Here is a 26,859-nt window from a genome sequence, read left to right on the forward strand (position 1 = left end):
GAGCCTGGAGAAGCCTGGCATTGCCTCCAGGGATGCTTCTACCTCCCACACAAGTGCCCCCCGCAGGGGGAGGCATTGAGGGGCTTATTTCCCAGACTTCTGTGTGTGTGTGTTTTTTTTTTGTTTTGGTGGAGACAAACCTATTCTATCTAGCTCTGCCTGAGAGATTAGGAGAAAAAAATTGCTCCTCTCTGTTCCACAATGTCTCCAGGGTAGCGGCATGAGTTGGCCTAGCAGCCCTGGGCTTTGGGTCAGGCCATCTGCCCTGCTTTATCCTGCACAGTCCTCTGAGCCCTTCACAGCTACCCCCCATTTTCAGGAGGACTTGGGGATATAAACACTAGGCCCCAGGTTCCACACCAGTCGGAGGCCAGCTAGGGTCTGAGCTCTTCTTTCTCCTGTTCTCCCAAAGGCCAGAGCAGTAGTTAGGTTCCCTAGGCAGAAGTGGAAAGACTCAGAGAAGTTGTCAGAAAAAGGGATAAGAAAGAGGCAAATGGTACCTCAAAGTTCAGTTTCTCTGGAAAAGAGATAAATCTGGGTTTCAGATGAACGTTTCCCTTTGTAATGTTTAAAAAAGACATGTTGAGGAAAAGCACAGCACAGGTCCAAGGAGGTACTCCCGTAGACTGTGGCCTTCTCCTTGCTGAAGCTGTGAGTGTGCTCTTCCTGCAGCCCAGTGCTGCAGCAGGAAAGGGCAGAAGGGGACCCCGGTGACACTGAGGGAGCAGCAGCCGCCCCCTCACTGCACATGCTTTGGCCGCGCTGGCCTAGTGGAAAGTGCATGGGGCCCTTTGGCTGTGTGATGCTCCAGGCCTTGGAGCCACAGGGTCAAGCGGATTCTGTCTACTGGCTGCCTCTTATCTGTGGGTCCGGCTGCCAGAGCCCTGTGTTGATTGCGATCTGGAGCGTGAATCCACACTAACTTGACGTGTGCCACCTCGGCGTGGTGCTTGCTCTGGGAGACGCGTGCCCTGCTGTCCTTCCTTGGCTTCTGTTATTATTTTATCAGGGTGAGTGCCCAAGAGGTTTTAGTTCACAGCCTGAATTCTCATAGCCTCCAGCTGTCCCATCCAAGGACCTATTGTCCCTTTCACATCAGAAGCTTCCAGAATTAGTTCCAGTTGCTTGAATTGGTTCATGTTGCTTGTTACCTGGTTCTGAAGTCTCCTGAACACCCTCTTTTCCAAGGTAGGGTGAGCTGTTTGGTCTAGAGTTCCTCAGAGAGGGCATGGCTAGGCAGAAGACCCAGTAGGTCAGTTTGTGTGCCCAGCACCCCTGATGATGATCTCAAAGCCCACTGGCCTTCATAGTGTTCAGCCCAGGGCCTGATGCTGTGGGCCAAAGCAGGACTCTGAGCAGGCTCCTGCCTGAACCCTTCCACAGGGACCCCTGAGCCCTTCAATAGAGCCTGGGTGTTTATTGAATGCATAAAAAAAAAAGAAAAGACACACAGGAGTAAGTGGATGTGGCTTCCAAAGTTAAATGATGAGTTTGGAGGAATGCCTGCCCTTCAGGGGCTTTGACGCCCCACTGCTCTTCCCCTCTTCCTGGGGGTCTCCGCAGCACTGAGTGCTGATGTGCCTGGCACATCCTGCAGGGTCCAAAGAGCTGTGATGCCCTAAGTCACAGGGGGTGGGAGTGGGATCCAAACTGAAGGGAGTTTGTGGTCTCCCCTCGCACACCCTCACACACCCTGTTCTGGTTGTCAAGGCTGTGATTGTGGAGACAGGATAGTGTAGGACGACTGTTGACTGTTAACCAGAGAGCCGGTAAGGACGTGCACCATCTGGACGCACAGGTGTGCACACCTGGCCACACGTGGTAACAGGGCCCCTGAAGAACTCCTGTCTTCTGGTCCTTGCAGCTGGGCTTCTGCTGCTTCTGGTGGGTGGTCCGTCTGCTGTGGGGTCTGGTTTCTGCTGGTCTGGTATTTTGGACACATGTTCCCAGTGACTCTTACCCGTTCCAGCCTCAGTTCTGCTTGTCGGTCTCTCTCTATATCTCCTCAGCCAGGTGATGATGCCGCCCAGGGCCTGGCCTGCAAGTGTTATATTTATGTATTTTTTTTTTGTCTTTTAGCTCATTACAATATTATTTCTGAGGTTGAAATCGCTTGAGGTAAGTTTGATGCTTTCATGTAAAATAATTTATAGTACTATAGTTTTTTTTATTTTTTTAGATTATTAAAACATAGATCATCTTAAGTGGAAAATCTAGGTCAATTATGGGTTAGACAGTTTGATTTTGCATATATATGTATACGTTTATTAATAATGACTCTACATGACTGTGTCATATATGGTCCTGTGTATGTATAAATACATACAAAAACACAGACATGATGGTTGTATATTTATCATAATAAGAATTTTTTCTTATAGTAAAAATAAGTTCCTAAGGATTTATGCACTAACCATGTATCTTGTTCTTTAGATATGTTTATATTTTAAATATAAAAATATTTTATATTGTTTTACAACAAACATTTCTGTGATCATTTGGTTTTAAAAAAAAAATAATTCAGAAGCTAAAATGATGATGGGTCAGGACAAATAAGGTTGGACAGGACAATGGCCTCTAGAACCAGTTGTCCCTGGAGTCTTGTAGGAATCATTTAGGATGATGTGTTCATGGTTTCTTGGCCAGGGCAAAGCCAGATTCTGAAATTTTGTCTGACCTTTGTTTCAGCATCAAGACACACAATGTAGAAGGAATGAGACTGTTGGTAAATCTGGGTCTTCGAGAACTTTCCAAATTCAGGAGGAGCTCTGGTGGCAACACAGTGACTCAAGGGGACTTCTTGATCTCTGGATAGAGCTTTGTTAGGAATGAACACAGTCACGTTCCTAGTCCATGTGTCCATCACTATTCAAGGATAATCTTCTCTCCTGTTTATTATTTTTTTAATACTGAATTTCTATTTAGATACCATACCATATGGGTTTGGGCACATTTCTGGGTCAAACAGTCCATCCAATATTAATACTGAGATTCTAATTTACTCGCATAGGTAGAGTGTGCTGGACACATACAGTTTACAGAAAATGTGTATTTTGTGTATAGTAGATTGTATATACACCTTTGCCACAGCTAGGGTTTTTTTTAAACAAATGAGTATTGTAAGGTTTTTCTTCTAAATGAGCTTACTATCGGGTCAGTGTTGATTTATTGGTGCTGTTGAAAATAATCCATTTTCACTAAAAGTATGTGAAACCTACAGCATGTCCTTCACCTAGGATTTGCATCCACTTTGTCAATGAATGGTCACGGTGTTTGGGAACAGAATACAAAAGCAGTCCCAGAGTACCCCCACTCTATTACAGTAACAAGTTCAAAACAGAGAGATCTTGAGAGAAGGAATGCTGTTTGGCAGAGGGTGGAGATGTTTGAACAGATGCCAAGTGCAGTGTACACTTAATCTTCTGATTCAGGATGAGAATCATCTGGATGTCATCTGATTATTGTGAGAGGGGACTCTGAAGCGAAACAGGGGAAGACCCTGTCATGGTTCTTAGATTTGGGGTGTCCAACATGAATAAAGCCTTCATGCTTGGTCCTTAGAAATATATGAAAGCATGAGTCAGTATCTGTTTGTTTTGGGTTACTCACATTGTCTTTGCCTTTTTCAAAAGTGATGGGCAATGAAATACTGTCAAACCAAAGTAGCAGTGATGTCATGCATGACATTCAAGATGTGGGCTTTGTACCAGGTCTTTTGAGTGAAGATCACTGTCCTGATTTATTTCAATAAAAGGGGGCTTGGAAATTGCGGTCCGTGTGTTCCTTCCTTGAGTAGACCCAGACACTGTCAAATTCTAGGCAATGAAACGTGGCCTGGGGTTGTCTGTTTAATCCACTACTTTCCCATCCCCCAAGTGCCCCCAGTACAGAGAGAATGCACCCCACTTCCCCAAAGTCAGCTGCCTTTCAGGTCCTCGGTTTTACAGATCTAAAATGACTATTTCTTAGATAACCGTCTAAGCAGTAATATCCACATTCAGATCACTCACAGCTACACATACACTCCTAAATATCTGTGTGCACAAATGGGATTTTTGTTAAACTATGCACAAGAGGCCAGATAGTGGAGAGTTCTTTTAGAGGAAATCATCCCTTGTTTTCTTAAAACCTAATTTTTATATCCCACATTAAAAAGTTTCAATTATTTAAACAACGGATTGTAATACGCCACAGCTCAAGTCTTGCACCTTTCATCATGTGCTTTTCAGTACCTTCTACTGCCAAATGCACTAGTGGTGGGATCTGGTCCTAAAGATCCCATCTTTTCCTCAGCCCCAGAGAACACCCTCTCATTTTCTCTCTCCTTCTCCCCTTTGCAAATAATTTTCATGAAAGAATTCCCAAAGCATCTCTAATCACCTGCTCACCTCCGTTGGTTCAGCCACTGTGAAATGGCTTCTATCCCACACTCGATTCCTTGGAGAGGACTTTGTGGACCACTGGTAAAGATACCAACATCTTTTGAGGCTCCCAAAGGAACCCTCTGTCTTCCTGGGCTTTACTCTGTTCTCCATATGCTCATCTTCTTTCCTGTCCTTAAATTTAGTTGGTGTTCCCAGATTTTCTCCTGGTCCACCCATCCCTGTCTCTCTGGGCAATTTTATCCACCCTCACGGTTCACCTGCCTCTCCTGGTCCTCATGATGCTCATCCCTGGTCACTGTAGAGCAGCCACAGTCCACGGCACATCTCCACCTGATATGCCTTAACCCACAGGTCCACAGTCTTTCCCTGTGAAGGGACAGGCAGTCACTGTGTTGGGCTTCCTGGGCCACGTGGTCTGCATGGAGCTCTGTCATACACAGACATGGCCCATCAACAATCTATGAGTGAGTGGACCTGGCTGAGTTCTAAAAAAAGTGTTCCAAAGCCAGGCCACAGGCCACAGGCCTCTGACCCCTGCTTTAAACCATTACCCTTTCCTCCATTTCTGACTCCTGCTCTTCCTTGACTTGTTACACCCTCACTGCCCTTGAGCCAGAGTTGACCTAATCTGCTGTCTCTCTCCCTTCCTCCCACCCTTGGTCACCAAGGCTTGTTCTCTGTTCCTACAGCGTCTCTCTTCTTGCTGTGTTCATAGTATCTCTTGGTTAGTGTGACGTTCTCCCCTTTAGGCTTCCAGCCCCCTGAGTTTGGCTGGATTTAAGGGGGTGCCTGGGTGGGGACTACATTTCCCAGCCTCCTTTGCAATTCAGTGAGTTCAGTGTTGGGTTAGGTTGGTGGCAAGTGAATCAAGTATCAAACAAAGATGCTTATGCTGGACTTGTTCCACTGCAAATGGCCACACTGGTCAGATCTTAGGAGTTAAATTTGAAGAACTGCCTGGCACAAACCTGAAAGATCAGTTTATGAGCGAAGGGGGCCTTTTGTTATAGCAGCTCACCTGCACTACTTCCCCAGGGACTGCACTCGCTTGCCTGCTGCCCTCCCTCTGTACAGCTTTGCGCCAGTGCCTGTCCTTTCTTAATATGCAATTGTATCATCTCATGATGCAAATCTGATCCTGCATTCCCCACTTAAAGATGGAAAATCAAAAAGGACAGAAGTCTTTGCTTTTCAGAGGATTAAGGGAGGATGAAGTGATGGAGTTACACAAGAGCTTCTCAACATTGGATGGTCAGGAACTTCAGCTACGAAGGTTGCAGGCAGAAAGGAGCCAGCCAGGCAGTAATCAGCGGAAACAGGTTTTCAGGCGATGGGCACACGTAGTAGTGCTGAGGCCTTCAGGCCTGCCGTGTTCCAAGAGGCAAGAGAGAGAAGAGCACAAGTGAGCTTTTTTCTAGTAAGTTCCCACTGCAGGGACAAATCAAAGTCCTTAAGAATCTGGAAGAGACAGGTCATAACAGGGCAGCTGGAAGTGATGCTCTGCCTAATACCACCGTGGGTGGGTCAAGTGAACACCTGCCCTTGTCTGCGGACGGGGCACAGTCTGGCTGGAGCACCATGCTTGCCAAGGTTCCCAGATGTGGGTAAGGGTAAGGGCCACATACCAACCATGCCAGCTGTGGACACCAGATGGCAGCAGAGGATGGACCAACATGATCTATTTGCCAGACAAAGGCAGGGGCTAGCCCTAGTGCTAAGGATCCTTGCTCACCATCAGAGGGACATATCAACTCTGAGAGGTGCTACTGTGCTGGCAGGCTATTTCAGTCTATAGAGTACACAATGGAGGCCCAATTTTGAACCCTTTGTGTTAGTGGCAGAGTTGCTGTTGTCAGACCCGGGGCAGTGACGCTGGCTCAGGGCTGCATAGACCAATCACTTAATCTTATCTGGACAGCTATTTGTTCCATGGGCATCCTTAAGGATATACAAAAATATCTCACCAGGCTGCACCAGCGCTTGTCCTTAGCTTGCAGCTATGCAGTGGGACTAATTGGATCCTGGTGAAGCAGGAAACAAAGGGGAGGGCACCAGACTGTCAAAGGCAAGGTAAGTGGGATTACTGCAATGGCCAACAGAGACAGAGCAGCAACCCACATCTGGCTTGTGCAGATAGATCTAGGGTGCTGACTACTTCATCCCAGTGCTCCTAGAGGGGAAACCTACTAAGTTCTCACTTGATCAATACAAGCAAACAACTTCCAGGTCAAGTGAACAAGAATCTCACTTGAATTGCAAAACAGAACTGTGGCTCCTCCACCAATCCCCAGACTTAAGCCAATCTGCAAATCAGAGCCCCTTGAATGAAGGAGATGCTGGGTCACCACCAGGCAAAACCCTGGTACACTACTGAAAATTTATATTATTTATCTTTAGTTCATCCGTTCCCAAAGGGACCTACCCAGGCTTTTCCCAGGGTAACTGTGCATCTGGAAAAAGAAAATGATCATTTCTTTCAGGGACTATCAGACACTGGCTCTGAATCGACAGTGATTCCAGAAGACTCAAAATGTCACTGTGGCTCACCAGGGACTGAAGTAAGGTGAAGTAGAGGTCAGGTGACCCATGGATTTTTAGTTCAAGTCTGACTCACAGTGAGTCCTGAAGTTCTCTGAACCATCCTGTGTTCATGTCTCCAGTTCCAAAATTCATAATTTGGATGTTGATACTTAGTGGGCAGAATCCTTCCATTGGTTCCCTGACCTGCAGAGTGAGAGTTATTATGGTAGGAAAGTCCTAATGCAAACCACTAAAGCTGCCTCCACTTGGAAAACAGCACATCGAAAGCAATACCACTTCCTGGAGGGATTGCACAGATTGACGCCACCACTAAGAATTTGAAAGGTACACCAGTGGTGGTTCCTACCACATTCCCGTTCAGCTCTCGTGTCTGGTCTGTGCAAAAGACACATACATCAGAGAGGATAGTGATTGCCTTCCGTTTAACCAGGTGGTGACTCATCGCAGCTGCTGAGCTAGATATGGTTTCATTGCTGGAGAAAATCACCGCATCTCCTGGCAGCTACTGATCTGGCAATGTCTTTTTCTTCATCTCCATCCATAGGACTCACCAGAGCAGTTTGCAATACACCTTCACTGTCCTACCCCAGGGTACATCAACTCCCTAGCTCAGTGTCACAACTTAGTTCACAGGGAGTTTTGATCACTTTTTTTCCTTCCACACAAAATCCCTCTGGTCCATTACACTGCCACACCACGCTGACTGACCCAGCAGGCACACAGGAGTGACTGCCCAGGATGTACTGGTAAGACACTGGCATGTGAGAGGGTGGGAAATACATCTGAAAAAAACTCAGGGGCCTTTTACCTCAGCGAAAGTTCTAGGGCTCTGGTAGGCAAGACGAGGTAAGAACTAAGGATAAGGTACTGCATCTGACCCCTCCTACAACCAAGAAAGAGGTGCCGTGCTTGGTGAGCCTATTTGGATTTGGAGTGTTATTACCATTTTCATTCAGGTATGTCACTCCAGCCCATCTATCGAGTGACCTGAAAATGTTCTTTGGGTGGGGCTCAGAGCAGGAGAAGGATCTGCAGCAAATAGGTCCAGACTGCCTTTCACATTGTTCTGGCACTTGAGCTAAATGATGCAGCAGATACAACATTCAGTGGTTGCTAGAGATACTGCTTAGAGCTCTTGGGTTCTATAGAGGAATCCCAGTGGAAGCCCTTAGAATTTTGGGGCAAGACCCTGCTATCATCTACAGATAACTGGTCTCCTTTGAGAGAGCTCTTGGCCTGTTACTGGGCCTTGGTAGAGACCGAGTGTTTCAGCATCGTCCACCAGGCTGCCCTGCTAACCACGATGAACCTGGTGTTACTTGGTGCCACGCTGGAGTCACAAATGCTTCTGATACCTGGAAAAGAGTCTTGCAATCAATATGGGAATGATGGAACCCTAAACAAGCAGGTTCCTACCTTTGGCAACATGTCATAAAAGTTGGGTAGTATAAGTTTAAATCCAAGACAAATTAATTTGTTGAAATCATTCAGATGATTGGGTTTGCTTTTTTTAAGATTGAAAAAGGTGGCTGATCCCTTTTCTGCTTTTAGATGAACTTGAAAGAAGAGGCGGGGCCTGTGAGTCCATCAAACCTGGCCCCCTGTTGGCTGCAGTGAGATTCTCAGTCCCTCCCCTCTGTCACACCCAGGGGACATGGTCAAGCTGCAGGGCTTGGTTCTTCCATGTTTGAAAAGGTGCGTAGGTTCTCAGGTTCTAACCTCAATGAAGCTGGTGATGGTTTTGCTGTTACCTGTGCCTTGTCCCAGAGGGGGATTTCTATTCCCTTGTCATTTAAGCATTGCAAACTGTATTGCCTAAGGATACCCGAGCAAGGCCTGGCTTGGGGTGGAAAGATCAGAGAAGGCATGGGACTCACAGGGGGAGTTGTAGGAATTCACAAGATCATTAATTTAATAACATATCTTATAAATAAATACACAATTCATTTTCAAAAGTCCATACATAATAATAACTCTCAACATATTTATAGGTATTATCAAATTCCCATTGCTTTGTGGCACTTTGACAACAATCTAGGCTAAGTGCATGGGTATTTTAGAGTCTCCATGATCCACCTGTCACTACCTGTCTGGCCTCAGGTGATTTTTCTTTTGCTCCTCTCTGTAATAACAACTGGCCTATTTCTTAAATATGGTGCAAGGATATGAGGTGATCCGTGAGAATTTCATGTACAGATCTCTCGAACCTTATCTGCTGTGACTCTCACCATTAAATTGTTTCTCAGTTTCTGTTAACCAAGTGTTAGTGTGTGATGGAGTGAATCTGGGCAGAATCCATGCCATCTTCATCTGTGGGAAGATTGGGTTTCCACACTGCAGCCCAGCTCCAAGTTGCTGACTCCCATGTTTGCACCCATGGAAGAAATTAGGGTAGAAAGCAAAGCACACATAAGAACAGAAAACGGGATGGAATTGGAAAACAGCATGCTATGACGTTTGTGTCCCAAGTTCTATGTGTCTGGATGATTGTATTAACATCGCGTTTTAATTTTGTGATGCTTTGATGTCTTTGGGGGCCTTAGAGGCCCAGAGAAAGTCAATCCTTCCCAGGGTCAGCTAATTTCTAAAGATATTAAGCAATTTACTTGGAATCTTATCTCTCACTTGCAGGCAACCCACATGTCATCTGATCCTCCCTACGCCATGCCAGGGCCAGGACCAGAAAGCTAGGTGGCAAGCCAGAGAACTCGCCGGAATTATTCGAACTAGCTCATTCTAAAGTGTGTACTACGCCCAGCTTTGACTTTCCCTCGGAGCCTGCAATAAAAGCTGTGCCCATGGGCGCCCCTAACTCTTGCTTCTGCTTCCAGGCCAAACGTTGAGGCTTCCGTGATGGGACCCTGCGTGGTGTGGCAAGCCTCCATTTCTTTCTAAGTGTTAGTAGCAAATTCTTTTTTCAGTGGCTTTAGCGGCACTGTGTGATCATTCCATGGCCTTCATGAACGAAAAATCTCACAGGTACGTTTTGAGATGACTGTGCAGCCAGCAGGTGGCTCAGTGATCCATGCAGGGCCGGCCCTTGGGCTGCTCTTCATTCCCTGACTCTAAACAGCAAGCTGTCCCTGGGGTGTGTTGCTAGCTGTTGGGGCGTCTGTGATACTTTGCTCCCTGTGTCCTTTCATGATGTTCCAGTCTAAACTGTGGCAAAAGAATGAGCGGAATCTTATTATTGGGAGTGCAAGAGGTCGCCCATGGACACCTTATTGGTGAGGGAGTGTCCTGTGTGATAGGAAGTCAAGGAGGCTTCTAAGGCTGACTGTCAGCCAGGCTTTCTGGAGAGAGTGGCCGCAGAGAGAGGCTACCCTGCAGATGCTTTGGATGACCAGACTGGCAACACCATAGAGCATCGCCAGGGTCACCACAGAGGAGACCTCTGACTTATAAGGAATCTTCTCTTCCTCTGGTGGAAGAACAAGTCCTGGGCATATGAGATCCCCTCACAAGTCCTTCAGGGGTTGACATTGGCTGTTTGTCCCCTGGGCATGACTGCACTCTAGAGACATTCACCCATTGAATTCCACAGTTGGTCAGGCCCAGCTTGGTGCAGGGTGCCCTTGCAGTGGAAAACCATGACTCCCCAAAAAACCTTGCAGATGGCTTCAAGGGCAATCTCTGCCACGGCTTGCCTTGCTGCTGTCATTCCTCTCTCAACCACATGGGATACATGAGACCACATCCTCGGACACCAGTGGCCCGGTGCTTCATGAAAAAGGAGAGGAGGAAGAGCATTTCTCCTGCTTCCTCTGAGAAACCTGCGGAGGTTTTCCAGCGTGGAAGAGGTTGCCAGCACTTGGGGACCCCAGCACCAGTCAGCGACACGTCAAGAGCCTCTACTTTGACTAAACTGTTCAAAACCAAGAATACTGCGTGTTTCCCCACTTTGATACAGACCCCAGCCCCTTGAGTTGACTGGGGTAGCCTAGGAAGGAAGACCACCACTAATAGCAGAGACTACTTGGGCCCACCAGGAGCTTGTGAGATGAGCACTCAAAAGCTAAAAACAAAAACCAATTTGGTAAAACAAGGAGACAGAAAAGGCGGGGGGGAAGGAGGGGAAAATGTAAATGTTTAGCCAACTAGAATATTTCATTTAATTAAAAAGAGAAAAATGGGAAGGAGCAGGAAGGGATTGGAGATGCTTCTGGTGACGGGGGTGGGGTGGGGTGGGGGCTGTCCTGGGGAGAAGCTGCTACCTACAGAGACAGGCCCCTCTTCTTCCCCTTCCCCACTTTTCCTCACAATCACTGACTCTATCCAATCAACAACTGACAGATACTTTGTTTTTAAAGATTTGGCCAACACACTCTGTCCAGGGCCTCTTAGAACAGCATCTGAGGTACAGTGGCCTTCACTTCATATGGCTTTGCAGGCTGCCCAGGGGTCCTCAGCCCTGTCACCATGTAGAACCTTGGCAGACAAGGTCTTGGCTGCTCTGCCTTTCTCCAGGAGCACAGTTGTAACACTTCCTTGATGACCTCCTCCTCAAGGACAGTCATTGGCACACTCATCATGGAAGACAAGTCCAACACCTGTTAGTGGTTTTGGGGTTCTGATGGCAACATGTTCTTCATTTACAACTTTTCTTTCCAAAGTAAAGCCAACAGGCACTGCTGCTAGTGCCTGCAGATAGATATTCCTTCACTGAAGAGGCTCCGTTAACTTCTCAAGCCTCCTGAAGTTTCTAGACCACTTATGGTGACCACAAGTTGGCCAGGGGCTCAGATGCAGGCAACTGTCTCTTACTGAATACTATTAAAACAACGACCAGCTAAAAACAGAGACTCTTTCAGCCCTGAGCCTATGCCCTCCCCTCCCCAACTATCCACTGTGCTTTGGATCAAGGAAACCACACTCCACAGCCTCAACACAGATACTGAAGGCCTGTTCTCAACATCTTGTCAGACGTCAGAACGCTGGAGGAAGTCACCTTTCCACGAGCCCTCCTGGCTCCCTGGGGACCTCCTTAGAATTAAGTAGTTGAATAGCCCTGGGGTCTTACAGACTGTTCAGGTGGCACTGCTGCCCTTGTATACCCCAGAGCTCAGCAGAAAATTGCAGCTTCGTGGCCCTTAGCCACCATGTCCTTGTGGACATAGGATGGAGCCCAAGAAACAATGTACTTGGCCAAAACTTTGGCCTTCATCTTAGTACTAGACATCCTGGCCAACAAGTTGTCTTGACATTTATTATAAACTGCTGGGCCACTACCTAAAAATTATCCCCTTCAGGGTAAAATACTCTGAGCTCTCTTGCCTCATAGATACCCCAAATTAAATCAAAATCACACATGTCTGTGCATATACTGAGGCCAAACCACAAGGCCGTGCCAAGACACTCCTGATTCCTTTCAGGGTTACAGGCATTAGTAATAGTAACCTACACACGAGCTTCAGTTCTCAGAACACACAGTGCTCAAGGGCTGAAGGAAGAGGTATTCAAGAGAACTTTCCTGTCCCTGGTAACTGGCATGGCTGAGATACGTAGGGGCTTCGTCAAACGATGCCTTTCAGAGTCCAGCCCATGTATAACTAATTAGAACAAACTTAAAAAATGGGGGAAAAAATCCAGCCCATCAAAAGCTTGAGAGCATGGTCTTAAGCCAAATAAGGTCAGAAAGTCAAGGGTCATATGTTTTCTCTCATGTGTGGAAGCTAAAGAGAAAAAATGGGATAAATGGTGGGGGGACCACAAGAAAACAGAAGAGACAAGAGGAGTAGAGAAAGGAGATGAGGGTGGGAAAGGGGAGGGACTAGGGAATGGAACTGACCAAATCATGTTGTGTGCATATACAAATGAGTCACAATGAATCTGCTATCATATATATAATTATGATGAACCAATTAAAAACAATTTTTAAAGTTTAGCCCATCGAATAAATGCCTCAAAGAACTGTTTTCCATTAAGGCTTAGTCTATCTTTATAAATTTTCCATCTTGCTTCTATCCTATAAGCATAGCTAATGGAGAGCCCAAACTCTTCTGGGATCAAATAACTATCCATTGTTCCACTGGCCGAGTGGCTGCCCATCTGATGGGAGACCCATTTGAACCTCGACTTCCACCAAAAACAAAAACTAAAACTTGGTAAGAGCCAGTCCAGTCATTCTCTTAACTGCTGATCTTGTTGCTTGTGGTCTGGCTGCTTTCATCGGTTTACAATCCAGAAGATTGGCCTCCAAGGAAGCCATTGCTTTGGCCAAACATGGAAATGCTAAGACCCACTTCAATTCCAGTGGGCACCATGGAAAGGACACCCAAGTCCACATCCCAGGCTCTGAAGCTCACCACTGGGTAGGATGTCACCTCAGATTTCCTTAACATGATGTGAAGACATCCGAGTGATGAGATAACGCCACCATAGCAGCCCTCTGATGGTGAAGGCTACACTGACCAGGTGAAAAAAAAGCCAAGCCATATTCACCTTGGTATTCCTTCTGGTGCCTGCCTACTGTCCTGCACATACAGCAGCCACGGGACAATGGCTGAATCAATAGCAATCCATTTCCCTTGCCGTGAAGCTGTCGCTGCAGCTGTGGACTCCTGGTAAATTATTCTCTGCCCCTTTGATTGGATATGATGTCCCCACCCATAGCACCCCAGGCTGCCCTCCAACATTCCAACCAACCCCTGCATTGTCATTTATAAACTTATTATTTCCACCTTGTCTGTCTTCTCTTTGAAGACAAGGACTGTCACTCTTGACCGCATTTTCAGCCATCCAGTAACTGAGAGGTCTGGTCATAGCAGGTGCTTCATGAAGGTTCTTTGGACAAATGAAGGAATTAGCAAATAAAGGAATGACTGAGTAGCTCGTGTTAGAGTCCAGTCCTTTTCCTTATAGAACCAATCACGGTTCTATCCCCTGGGCCTTCCTGTCTTCTCCTAAACAGAACACTGATGTGTGGGTCCTTTGGCTCTGTGGGTTCATACACTTCTGTCTGGATGCCCATAGGAGACTTTTCAGAGATGTCTTCTGGGGTTTTTAACTAAACCTTTTCACCCGTTTATGCAATGGAAGCAACGTGGTCAGATGTCAGGGTGCGTGGCGACCCCCAGTCTGACCACCCAGAAAGAGGGTGCTCGTCTTCTCACATTTCCAGATTTCCAGTGGGGCAATTGGCAACTCATTGTAACACACATGGGCTTATTGAAAATTGAAAAGGGAGCCTCTCTAGAACCTTCTTCTGTCCCATGAGGTGGCCTAAAGGCAATTGCACAATTGTGTGTGTGTGTGTGTGTGTGTTGTGTGCCATGTGTGCACAATAGCGTGTGCATAGACCTGTAGGCACACATACCAGTGTGCAAGCTCAAGCATATGAGGGCATCCGTGTGCACACACAGGAAGGGGTGTGTGTGTCGTGAAAATTTTATCCAAAGGGTCAGACTTCTTTAAAGGATATTTGCTGTTTAAGAATGATTTCCTTACAAACAAAATTTCAGAAAAATCAGAAAGGGTGAAAAAGTTGATCTGTGTACATATTTATGGATGTATTTCTGGGTAATATATTTGTGTTTTGAAAAATCATTCTTATAAAGGTAAATGAATTTTAATAGATTTTTATGCTTTCATAACCAAAGCTATAATACCAATATTTTGCTGTATCTTAATTTTCTATAGAAGTAAAACTTCAGCACTGTGTCACATTGAATTTGCTGAACAGGAAATTCCGAAAGCTCATGACTAATAAGCACTTTCAATTTGGAAGCAAACCCTCTAGGGTGAGTCTAAGATGAGTTTTTTGGGGGGTTTTTTGTTTGTTTGTTTGCTTTTTTGCCAAACTGATTAGATTTTACTGATTTTTTTTTAGCCAATATCTCCATTTTCTCTAACAAGAGAAGTTTTCAATGCATAATATTTTATGCAATGAATTAATATTGCTTGAATGCAGCAACTCAGCATTTTCAGTCTGTTCACAAAGACACTTTTGAAGAAAGGATTGATTTTTGACAGCCTTCACTGGTGATATTGCAGGGTTAGGACTCAGCTAAGAACCCAAGCACACCCACTCATATAATCCCTGGTGACTGCTCCAACAGGGCCAACCCTCTAGGTCAAGAAACTATATGTAGTAACAAGCCTGAGAGTAAAATCAGCCTTGAACTTGAAATTGCATGCCAGTGACCACACCGGATGAGACACACATTCAGTTATCAATTGGTGTGATACCATGGTGGTAATCAATTGTGTTCATACCATTTAGACTCTCAAAAGAAAAGCTGTATTCATCATTTAAAACTCTCTGATAAAGAGAATAACATAACTCCAATCTAATTAAAAGACACACAAATTTAAAATGAAGAACATTTTCAAAATAACTCATAGGTGATAATATAATGTCTGTTTTCAAAGAACGCAGCTTAAGAAATTATTATGAACCCAAACTGTTCTGTTTCACTTGTTAATAGCTCAGCTCCAGTGATTAAAAAAAAAAAAAATCAGTGTGCACCCTAAATGAGGTGCTGAGATCATCCACAGGAGTTTAAGTCATGTAGTTCGGATAAAGTCACACAGTTCACCGAAATCATTCCCCACAGAGGTCATTCTTGTGTAAAACTGTACCTCTAGCTGGATGGCCAGAGTGGGATCCCTCATGCAACCTGGAAGGGAATATTTTCAATAGGAATTCCAGTATTAAGAACTCCCTCTTTGCCAGCTTCAGGGCCCACAGATTCCGCTACCCACGCAGTAACTTCAGATGGCTCAGTGAAAACGACTGAGAAACCAAGAAGCTTCAGCCACTTCTGTCAAGTATTCCCCAAGTATTTATTGAGACTGGCAGGTGGGAAGAGGACAGAATACAGACGATGAGAGTCCTGGTTTAAATTTGGAACTCCCCCTTTCCTACCTCGGTGAACTTGGGCAAGCCCTTGGATATTTCCAAGAGCCACTGTCTCCTTCTGTAAAATGGGAGGAGGCATCGAGAGCCCCCTCCTTGGGTGGTGGTGAGGAGGAGCAGGAATAGGCTCTTAGGAATGGGCTCAGGGCTTCACAGCTGTAATGTAGTTACAGTTAATTTATTCCCTTGGGATATCATTGTTGGGCGCTCGCCTTATCAAGGAGGTTTGCAAGGCTGAGCTCTGCCTCTATCCTGGCTGCTGGGTGGAAGGGGAGAGGCCTGCAGGAAGCATGTCTAATGGCACACGTGTAACCCCCTGCTCACTGGATTCCACCCAGCACTTTCCCTGTAGGAACTGGCTCCATCTGAGGGGGCGTGGCTGGGAGGAGTGTGAGCAAAGCTGCTCAAGTCTGAGTGCTGTAAAAACCCAGGCGTGGGCTCCTATAAATAGCCGACCCTGCCTTGCACTGCGTCTCAGAGGACTGCCAGCCTGCCCCCGCTCGCTCCCACACCTGGGTCGCCCTGGATCTGCATACTCAGAGCAAGGTAAGGGCCTGGCCCTCTTAAGACTTCACTATTGCCCCCAGTTCTCACCCCACATGAGGATCTGGCTTTTTTGAGTGTAGATCCCTTGATGGACAAGTAAGAGCCAAGTCCCAGGGCCCTGAGCAGCTTCATTGCTTTAGCCCAGACTCGGGTGATGGTCTCCCTTTCCTGACCGCAGAGGGTGGGCAAACCCCCAGGTGCAAATGAGATCGTAGCTGCTTCCTGGGGCTTTCCCTTTTTCAAACAAAATTCAATATGTGAAAAAAGAAAAAAAAAACCGCAAAACAAATTATCCGAATAATCCTGTCAGTATGGCCAAACCAGACTGTTGATAGTTTTCTGATTCCTCGCTAGTATTTTCTTTTTTTTTCTTTTTTCTTTTTTATTGTTGGTTGTTCAAAACATTACATAGTTCTTGATATATCATCTTTCACACTTTGCTTCAAGTGGGTTATGAACTCCCATTTTTAGCCCATATACAGATTGCAGAATCACATCAGTTACACATCCATTGATTTACATATTGCCATACTAGTGACTGTCATGTTCTGCTGCCTTTCCTATCCTCTACTATCCCCCCTCCCCTCCCCTTCCCTCCCCTCTTCTCTCTCTACCCCCTCTACTGACCTTCATTTCTCCCCCTTGTATTATTTTTCCCTTTCCCCTCATTTCCTCTTGTATGTTCTGAAGATCAGAGTTAAGGTGAAAGTGAGAAGTGACCAAGGAGGGGTGGGAGAAACGAAGTGAGGTGTGGTCTGGCCGGCCCCACCAGCTTTGTCACCGCCCGCTTCACCTGCCTGAGCCCTAACTGTCACAGCTGTTACTGTGAGTGACATACTAATAGCAATGGGGCTGGGTTCTTGTATGGATTAAACAGGATGAGAATCAAATGCTAGAACAATGCTTAGCACTTAGTGGGTGTCAGATAGACCTGGGATTATTTTAGGTGTGGCTTTTTTTTTTCTTTTCTTTTATTGTTCACCTGAAAAAATCCATGGAGTTTAGTCCAGCATTCAAGGTCATCCTCTGGATCCAAGGAATTTTTTTTTCAAAACACCTGGATTAAAGGTTTTGTGTCTGCCCAGCACTGTGCCACCACAGGGCTCCAGAAGTCAATGGGCACCACACTTGCCTTCAGATTGTGGTCTAAGCACACCTCTCCACCTGGGTTCACTCTGCCCTGTCATGTCCAATGACCTCCCACCTTCGTGCCTTTCCTGGGGATCCTCCTTCCTTCGGTAATATTCCCTCTACCCCAGAGCACCACCCAGCTCCATGTGTCAAACCCTGAGCAGGTTCAGCCTCTGAGTCAACATCACATTTTATGACATTTCTATGGCTCTTGCCACATCCTTTCTGATTTTGTGGCCATCTGTGTCTGTGCAGACTTGTGAGGTAGAAAGTCAGCACACACTGGAACTAAGGAAGGGTTTGATTATTCCATTCAACACCTTGATTTCCAGGTAAAGGACCTGAGACCCAGAGCGGGAGAGTGACTTGTCCAAGATCAAGTTGAGAACAGAATGAGACCAACTCCATGGTCAAGGCTATTTAAATCTCTCCAAGGGCAGGCTCTGAGCTCTTTAAGACCCGAGGTTTTCTCAGTCAGGGTGGTGTGATCAACAGCTAGGATAGTGCATGACCCATTGTTGGTGCTCAATTAATGCTTGTTGAATGAGTGACTGAAGGGTGGGGCAAGTGCAGGAGTAACTGAGTGAGTGGGAGAGTCAGGGAGGCTCTGAGAGTGGTGAGGGATGAAGAATGGTAACATTTTGCCACTCAAAGTCTCAGGTCAAGTGGAAGTGGGAGCAGACAGGCTACTCATCTAGTGATTTCAGGAGCCAGACAGATTTCTGGTCTCCTCCTAAAGTGGGCAGACATGGATCAGGGTGCAGGGAGGCCATGCCCAGCACTGAGCCCCTGCCTTTCATCCAACAGGTGCCTGCCCAGCTGAAGCCATGAAGATGCACAGCCTTGCCCTCCTCTCATTTCTCCTCCTGGCTGCTCAAGTGCTCTCAGCAAAGGTCAGAAATGGAACAAAGAACAGACGGGGCAGCATACCAGAAGGAGATCCATCAGTTCCTCTGGGCAAGGGCCAGAGTAAGCAGAGAAGCAGAACATCCAAGTCCATGACCAATGGCAAGTTTGCCACCAAAGATCAAGCTTCCTGCAGATGGTCAGTGACTGAGCAGGAGCTGGTCATCACCCTGAAAGTGGAGTGCACTCGAATGGACCAGGAGTTTTCTTGTGTCTTTGCCGGAAAGCCAACTAAATGCCTCAAGCTCAATAATGAGAAGGCCTATTGGAAACAAATTGTCCGGACGCTGCGCAAACAGAAGAACTTATGTGAGAACTCCAAGAGTGTCCTGAAGACCAGGGTGTGCAAAAAGCAGTTTCCAGAATCTAATCTCAAGTTGGTAAACTCCACTCTGTATGAGAACATGAAGCCCAGAAAGGAGAAAACAGAGCTGTCCCCCAAGGAGCATATTGAGGTCACCAGCCCTTCCGCCCTGGAGCCAAATGAGGTCAAAGAGAACATCCAGTCCAGCCCAGCAGAGACTCAGACTGTGGCCGTCAAAGGTCCGGAATGTATGGAGGACCCAGATGTGGTGAACCAGAGGAAGACTGCCCTGGAGTTCTGCGGGGACTCCTGGAGCTCCTTCTGCAACTTCTTCCTCACCATGTTTCAGAGCACGACATGTTAAGAGGTCAAAAGGGACAGTTGCATCCTAAGCGCCCACCCGCCCCTCCCCCATGGTGGAAAAGTCTCCAAGTTTCCCACAAGATATGAACTTTTGTGTTATGGAGCGCAGTTCAATATTTAAACAGTTTTTATACTTTTGTTTTTGTGTTCTGGAATTTGCTTTCTTTCCATTTCTTTGGATGTGAGTCTCAAAGACTGTGTATATCACTGTATTTCCATGGTCCACAAGGCTATGTGCATAGGAGCAGCAAAGACTTGCATTTGAACTGAGCAAACCTCAGTGAGATTTCAGTCTGAGGCATTTTCTGCCAAATTAACAAAGATAATAAAGATCTGGGTGTTCTCAGAAATACCTTCAGCCATTGTTTGGTTTCTATGCCTCTGGTTCCAAACAAGTTTATGGCTCGTTATTAACAGACCTCCCTATATGAATGGAAAAAGACCTAATGATGACTTCTAGTTCCACCTATCCCAAGCCATCCCCTCACAAGACCCAGTCCAGGTTGCCTCTTTACAGTTTTGTCCATTGGTCTGTGGTATTTAACGCTTTCTGAAATGTAATACCTAGGATCTCATTTTCAGTGGGCATTGAGTAATATGGCAAGTTCTCTCAGATGGTAAGAGGGGAGGTAGGACTGGAACCCAGGAGTTCTGGCAGCTAAACCACAGACTTGAAGACTCAAGTCAGAGCTGCCCGATCTCCCCGCTTCCCACCATATGCAGAATTCCTCCTCATGTGGAGCTTGTTTCTGGGTTGGGGGAGAAAGTCTTGGTTAAGTATGGTGCCCTGTGTTGAGGACTATAATGGAAAAAGGAGAAGGCTGAGTGGGAAACTGGAGAGGAGAGATAGAAACTGCTGCAAAATCTGGGGTTGACTATCTCAGAGGAGGGGATACTAGGACTTGGTTTTGGACAAAACTTTGGGAATGAAAGGGGACAGAGTGGAGGCATTTTAGTCATCTGACAGCACAGATGACATCAAAAAGATATGAACATTCCAGAAGCTGGGAAAGCTGGGTGGTTGGAGTGGGACGGGATACATGGAGGAGGTTGCTGTGCGCCATTTACACATTAGTAGGAAGGATCTGAAAGTGTGTTAGGAGTGAAGGAGAAAGCATAGACTTCCCCAACGCCCTGTCACCATTCCACCAAAGAGGGACAGGGAAGAGCCAGAGTTGGTTCAGAAACAAAAACTAAGGAACGCTGCTCTTTAGCATCCCGTGATGGAGTGGGGAGGGAGGGCAAGTGGGGGACAAGCAGAGCCCCTTATAGTCACCACCCACCAGAGCACCCACAGAGAATGGCCTCACAAAGGCATTGACTGTCACCACCCACACTATGAAACTGACGTGTGGGTCTCTCACCTGCTGCAGGTGGGGCTCTGCGCCACGCTCTTCCCTGCGTTAGGCATCCATCCATCCACTCGCTCACTCACTCACCTGCTCGTTCAACACAATTTAAGAAGCTCAGACTCCCACCAGGCGAGGTGCTTGACATGTGCAAAGCACAAAAGATGGATGCTTGCTCTCGTGGAACTGGCTGTGGGGAGAGTGGTGATAGACTCATCATCCCCCAAGAGTTAGGAAAAGCACAGCAAGAGTGGGTGAGAGCAAAAGAGAACAGGAGATTTAGGTGGGCTGGTCAGAAGTGACCTCTCTGTAGGTGACTTTTGAGACTGGACCTAACTGGAAGAATTGAGCCACGTGACTCTCCAGGATAAGTATATTTGAAACAGAGGAAGCTGTTAGAGCAAATGCCCTGAGATTACAATTAAATCCACTCATGCCCTCTTATAATATCTACTATATGCTTGGAATTCTTCTAGAAGCAGAAAATAGTAGCAAAGAAAATAGAAAAAAAAATTCATCTTCATGACATTTCCAGATTGCCAAGATTATGATGTCATTGTCAGATGGAGCCCAAGGTCTGACCTGTGAACCTTGCCACCAACTCCGGGAGAGTTGAACTGAACCCCAAGCTTCCCTCCAAACCTTCTAGCCACCACAAGGAGAGCTGTTTCCTTTTGAAGTGTTACGTTTTCTCAGCTCTGGGGCTCCCTACTCGATTCCTACAATTCAGTTCAACCCACCCCTGATGGGAAAAGACTGTGATCTCTTCCAGGGGTCACTAAATAGTGACAGGCTGGTCTGGGTAGGTGTCACGTTGGAGAGCCAGTCTGAAGTCTCTTATAGATCTGCTCCAGCCCATGAGGCTACTGGTTGTGTTCACCCATGGCTTGTAGCCACGGGCTGACGGGGAGGAGTTCTGCCCTCTGGTACGGTAGTCAGCTGAACCTGGGCTAGAGGTTGTCCTCTGTCTTTTGCTAACCAGGCTGTGGGCCAATTAATTAACCCTCTAATCACAAATCAGCATATCAGGACGATGGGTTAATGAGACCCAAATTTAAGGGTGGCTGGAAGACACACTGGTTGATGTCTAAAGCAACTATTACTGCCCCATCAGTCGTGTGGCAGTGTTCAATACAAGTGACCACTTGAAGTCCCCAGCACTGGACCATGCAGGGAGGTAAAGAATTTCCTAATAAAAACTCTAGGAGCTAACCCTTCCTTCCTTCCATCCTTCCTTCCTTCCATCCTTCCTTCCTTCCATCTTTCTTTTCTCTCTCTCTCTCTCTCTCTCTGTCTCTCTCTCTCTAATAAGTGGTGAGGAACGACCATTACCATCTGCCTACTGTTGTCCTTACTCTATTATTTAATTCTCTCAGCAACCTTGTCTGGCAGGATTTCTCATACTCATTTGCTAGATAAGGAAACTGAGGCTCCCAAAAGCTGTGAACTTGTCAGGGTCATGAAGCCATAGGTGGCCGCACCTACAAAGAGAAGCCCTGGTCTGGAGGCTCACAAACGCTTTGTCCTCTGAAGCTCATGATTTGCTTCACCTGATGAGAGCAGAGTGACATATGTGACCTCAGACATGAGTCAAACTGAAAGTGAACAGAATCCATGGGTCTCTTCTACACACACACACATCCCCTTGAATGTCCTTAAAAAGAGAAAGTTCCAGATCACTCCCATTTGTGCTTGGCCTTTTATCATAACCAGATTTTGAGTTTGAGGATATGTTTTAAAATCACATTAAAAAATAAATGAAGATGTCACAGTCTTTACAGCGTTTTTTGCTTGTTTGTTTGTTTTTTGAGAGAGAGAAACAGGGGGCGGGGGGGAGAGAAGAGAGGAGACCTTTCCAGTGGTTTCTACCTAACTTTCCACTATGTCTTTTCTCTATAAGAACTTCTTGAATGAGAAGTAGAGGTACAACTGTGTGTGTGTGTGTGTGTGTGTGTGTGTCTGTGTCTGTGTCTGTGTGTCTGTGTTCTTTGAGGTGGGAAGTTGTGGACAGATAAGAAGTGCTCAAGGCCAGCATCTCTGCATCCCTAAGCCTTCCAGACGGGGGACAGGAGAATGCCTCTCCTCCCTCACAGACTCTCATTTCAGCAGAGGAGGGCCTCTCCCTTCGGGCACCCCAGCTCCATGTGGCAACTCACAACCTCACTAGTGCTGACTTGAATCGCTGGAATCCAGAACATCTCACCTGGCCTCCTTCCCCCACCTCCTCCTAAACTGTCTTCAGCAGAACAAGCATAAGATAGCAAAGCATTCGGGGCTGACGGCTCACACACAGGGCAGGTTCAGCCCCGCTCCGTGCACTGGTCTTCACAATGTCTCATGCACCATGCTCAGCTGGAAATGTCCCCCTCCAAAATCCCAGGACACCACAAGCAGGAGAATGTTCATTAGGCTTCCTCCAGGTGAGGATCAGGATGGGGGCTGGGAGAAGACTCCCGACAGGCCGGCTTGGGACCTGGGAGTTTGGGTTGGGTCATCCAGGAGTCTTCAAAGAAGCTGAAGTGTGGATGAGGACAAGGCAACCGGAGCCTCTCTTGTCCACTGGCATTTGGTGCCTGGCCTGGCACGGGCATGGGGCATTTCCCACAAACACTGGCTGAGCAAATAGAAAAGAGAGATCGATGCATGGGCAGAGGTTATGGGCTTCGGAGTAAAGACCGAATGTGAGTTTCTAGTTGTACAACTTGGGGCAAGTCAGTTCATCTCAAGTTCCCTGGGTACAAAGTGGAGCTAGCAGCATGTCCCCAGTAAGAACCCTGCGTGACGTCTAAGGGTCCTGATACTCAGGGATCCTCATGAAGGGAGTTCGCCAGAACTGAGCGAATGAACGAGGCTGACAGAGGAGACCAGAGGCCATTTCCTAGGAAAGCTACACCCGTCTCAAGACAGGCCAAGAGCCTGCCTGTGAAGTGCGGCTGGCCTGCTCCTCTCACCTCCCAACCACCTCCCTCCACCCTCAGGAAGCCCCAACTCCTGCCAGGAACAGGGAGCTTTCCAGGACAGAGGAGGAGGTGCAGACATGGCTGGCCCTGCAGAGCAGCTTCACGACACCTCGACCCACCTCCAGGGCACCTCCGTGGGCTCCTCCAGGGCTACTTCGTCCTCCTCCTGTCACCTCTTCAGCTTGCGTGCCCTGGGCTGCCCCCCCCCCCACCGCCTGCTCCTTGTCACTGCTGCACACTGGCCACTCCCACTTTTACATGGCCAGCCAGACCTCTCCCCTTACTATCAGCTGCTCACCAACACCCTAGACACTGCCTGTGCCAAACACGCCTCGGATCGCCCCCTAGGGCCCCGCTGCTCCCATGTTTCTCCCAACTCAGTTCACGGCCACGTCCTTCCAGTTGCTCAGGTTACCTTCCTTCAGAGGTCACATTTGACACCTCATGGCCTCTTTCCAGTTCATCTGCATGGCCTGCCATCCCCACCTGCAAACTACATTCCAGAACATGAGGTAGGGCCACCACACCCAGCCCTGCCCCAACCTCTGCTGCCTGGACGGTAGCAATAGCATCTCCATGGGCCTCCCTGCCTCTGTCCTTGCCTCTTGCAGTCTATTCTCTCTAGCACAGCGGCCAGAGAAACCCTTTCCACTTTGATCACCTCCCCTCTCTGCTAGAAATCCTTCAATGGTTCATCACTTCACTCAGAGTAAACACTGAAGTAGTCTCACAAGGACTTCCAAAGCCATGCGACTCTATTCTGATGTGAACTTCTATGCCATAGCCCCTTGGTTACTGAGTTCCTTGTTCCTGAAACTCACCCAATACCCTCCCACCACAGGCCCTTTGCACTTGCTCTTCCCTGCACCAGGGAAGTCCTTTTACTCTGTTCTGATCTCTGCTTAACTGTCACTTTAGTTCCCACACTGCTTTATTTTTGCCCATCCCACTTGCCATCACTGAACATGACCTGCATTTCTCTGTGTCACTTGCTTGTTTATTTATAGACTGTCTCCTTCTGGAATATAAACTTCCTGACGGCAGAGGCTCTGCTTCCTCACTGGTAGCTTTGTCTACAATGCCTGGATCTCAGTACTTGCTTAACTGCTAAAAAAAAAAAAAACAAACAGAATTAAAACAAGAAATTTGTTTCAGTGCAGACAGTCTTTGACCCCAATTTCTCCTCTAGCAGTGTGATTGCATGGCTTACCTTTAATAAGAACCATTCACTTATCTAGAAAGTCGCATTCAAAAAATTCTTCCTTACACAAAACTCTCCACTTGGAATACAGTTGGTCAAAACTGTTAGTTGTTGTTATTATTCTTGGATGTCATGCTCTGCAAAGGGCACAGAGCTGCCTTCTCTGGGCCCATGACAGAGATAACAAGGTCTTCACCTTCTAACTTACCTACATTTGGTTATATGGACCCTCTCTCTTCATTGTTTCTATTCTGCTGATCTGATTAGAAAGATGGCTTTGATGTTAGGAAGATGGTTTGAAAAGATAAGAATTGAAGGAATTTGCCAAGGTCATGAAAGAGTCCTAGCCAGCAAAGGGGCTGGGAGAGAGTGAGGGCCACAGGGCAGGACACTGGCCTTGAATGACGGGGGTCCAGGGCTGAGCGGGCTCTTCTCTGGGAATGGGAAACAAAGGGCTCTGGCTCACTTCTGAGGGCCTGGGCCAGCTCTGCCTAGGAGGCTCAGAGCTCCCACCAAACTCTTAACGTGGCCTCCAAGTAAATTATGAAAGTGGGCACAGCTGTGTAATAGCAGACGGGTGGCATGGCACAAGAGCATGAGCTCCAACAACAGAGGTGTGGATTTGGATCCTGGGTCTGTGTGACCCTGGGCGCACTCCTCAACATCTCTGAGATTTGGCTTTGTTCATTGAACAAGTATAACTGAGTGCTTGCTGCCTGCTGGCTACAGGAGACAGTCTGATGGGCAAGAATAGGCAGTGTCCATGGAGAGGTCCTGCAGGCCAGCACCTGGCAATGCACACCTGTCACCTCATTGAAACCTCAAATCTCCCCCACCATAAAGAAGCTGAAGCCAAGAAAGTTAAGGATCTTGTCCAAGGTCACCAGTAAGTTCCAGAGAGGAAGTCGGGCCCAAGCACTGTGGCCCAGGGCCTGTGCCCTGCACACTACTGCACTTCCAAGAGGTTGGGAGCTACAGCATGATGGTGGGATGGGGCTGCAAGCCATGAGGTGTAATCAGAAAGGAGCACCAGGTGACCTTGAAGGAGAGGGGAGCAGCCATCAGAAGGTCAGAGAAGGAATCTCCAAGAGGCGATTACAGAGCTGAACATTCAGTGGGAGGGGGTTTGGAAAAACCAAGAGTTGGGATATAAAGGGGCCCAAGTGGAGCCAAAGAGGCTCGTGTAACAGATCTACTCTTGAGATGCCCCACTCACCCACTCACCCACTCACCCACTAACTGTGTGAGTTGATTAATCCATATATGTAGACGGAGCCCTAGTCTCAAAGGTCCCCCCCACCCGTCCCTCGTCTTCACATCTCATAATAGGAATTATATTGCAACATGAGTTTGGAGGGAACCAACCATCTTCACCAAACAGCACACTCTAAATGCAAACCAGTGAGCTTGTCTGTGACCAAACCAGTGACCAAAGAAAGGTCATTAAAGATAGTTTTGATTAAAACAGATTTTTACAAATATAGGCACTGCCTCCTGACCCTGGCTACCATGTACACTGTGACTCTGTGGTGACACTTGCTACCAGGTACCCTCAGAACTGGCTTCCAAAGTTAAGCAATGGCCCCCACTAACATCAACCAAGATGGAAGATGTTCCACCCATAGGAGGGTCCCTAGAGCACATAGGGTCCCCTAGTGAGAAGGTGCCACCGCCTTCTGCACCCACTTCTACTAGCTCAGGGCTCCAGGATCACCTTTCCTGAAACTAGCATGGGATTTGCTCTAGGCCAAGTACCTGCAGCCCCAGGGCAGGCTGGGATAAGGCCAGAACAGGTGACCCAGGACGCAGATGCATCACCGTGGCTGGAAAAGCTTGAGGCCAAACCCTTGAACTTGGGGAAACCAGGCCACACTGAGGACAGGGGAGGGTGCTCATCTTTCCAGAGCTGAAGGAGACGTGTGGGCTGCAGAGGACACATGGTCATAGCCAGCCTTCGTCAGGTGCTTCCTGCATGCAAGGGGCAATGGTGCCCAATCCTGGCTGCAGGTCAGAATCATCTGGGGAGCTTTAGAAAATGCCAGTGCCCAGTGTACTTCCAGAGCAGTTATAGTGGAACCCTGGGGGTGGACAGCTCAGTGACTCTTAAAGCACCAGTGACAGCAGGCAGCCTTGGCTGAGGTCCACTGCCAGGCACTGTCCCAGGGCTTCCCCTGCATCCTCTCGTTGCACCCCACAACCACCCTATCATCAAGTCTGTCCTACAGATAAGGAGCTGAGGGAGCTTGGACCCCTGCCAGTCTCACAGGGTTAACAGGGGAAGAGGCTGTAATCTCAATAGGCAGCCTATCCCCAGGG

General features: G+C 47.4%; 2 protein-coding genes across 5 annotated transcripts in view; both read left to right on the plus strand.

The window, feature by feature from the left end:
* Positions 1 to 3,766, plus strand: part of Prom1 (prominin 1) — a 122,874-nt gene extending 119,108 nt beyond the window's left edge. For all 4 annotated transcript variants that reach the window (XR_009224808.1, XR_006847005.2, XM_046423647.2 and 1 more), the window contains 2 exons: positions 2,080 to 2,118; positions 2,689 to 3,766. Coding sequence is in view for 2 of the 4 variants with exons in the window: in XM_046423647.2 (XP_046279603.1) it covers positions 2,080 to 2,101 (22 nt within the window). In the remaining 2 variants the exon portion in view is untranslated. The remainder of the gene's footprint in view (positions 1 to 2,079; positions 2,119 to 2,688) is intronic.
* A 12,407-nt stretch (positions 3,767 to 16,173) lies between these two features.
* LOC124078748 (fibroblast growth factor-binding protein 1-like) lies at positions 16,174 to 22,127 on the plus strand. The gene is made up of 2 exons (XM_046423827.2): positions 16,174 to 16,329; positions 18,268 to 22,127. Exon 2 carries the CDS (start codon positions 18,288 to 18,290, stop codon positions 19,032 to 19,034), a length of 747 nt encoding a protein of 248 aa, XP_046279783.2. The 5' UTR covers positions 16,174 to 16,329; positions 18,268 to 18,287; the 3' UTR covers positions 19,035 to 22,127.
* The last annotated feature ends 4,732 nt before the right edge of the window (positions 22,128 to 26,859 follow it).

This window comes from Marmota monax, unplaced genomic scaffold (genome assembly GCF_021218885.2).
Source record: "Marmota monax isolate L192 unplaced genomic scaffold, Marmota_monax_Labrador192_F-V1.1 WCK01_AAM20220418_F8-fsc00009, whole genome shotgun sequence".
In the NCBI taxonomy this organism is placed as follows: domain Eukaryota; kingdom Metazoa; phylum Chordata; class Mammalia; order Rodentia; family Sciuridae; genus Marmota; species Marmota monax.

Bases quoted from the DNA above. Each gene is read 5' to 3' on its own strand.
- LOC124078748 (XM_046423827.2), top strand. From the start codon at position 18,288: ATGAAGATGCACAGCCTTGCCCTCCTCTCATTTCTCCTCCTGGCTGCT.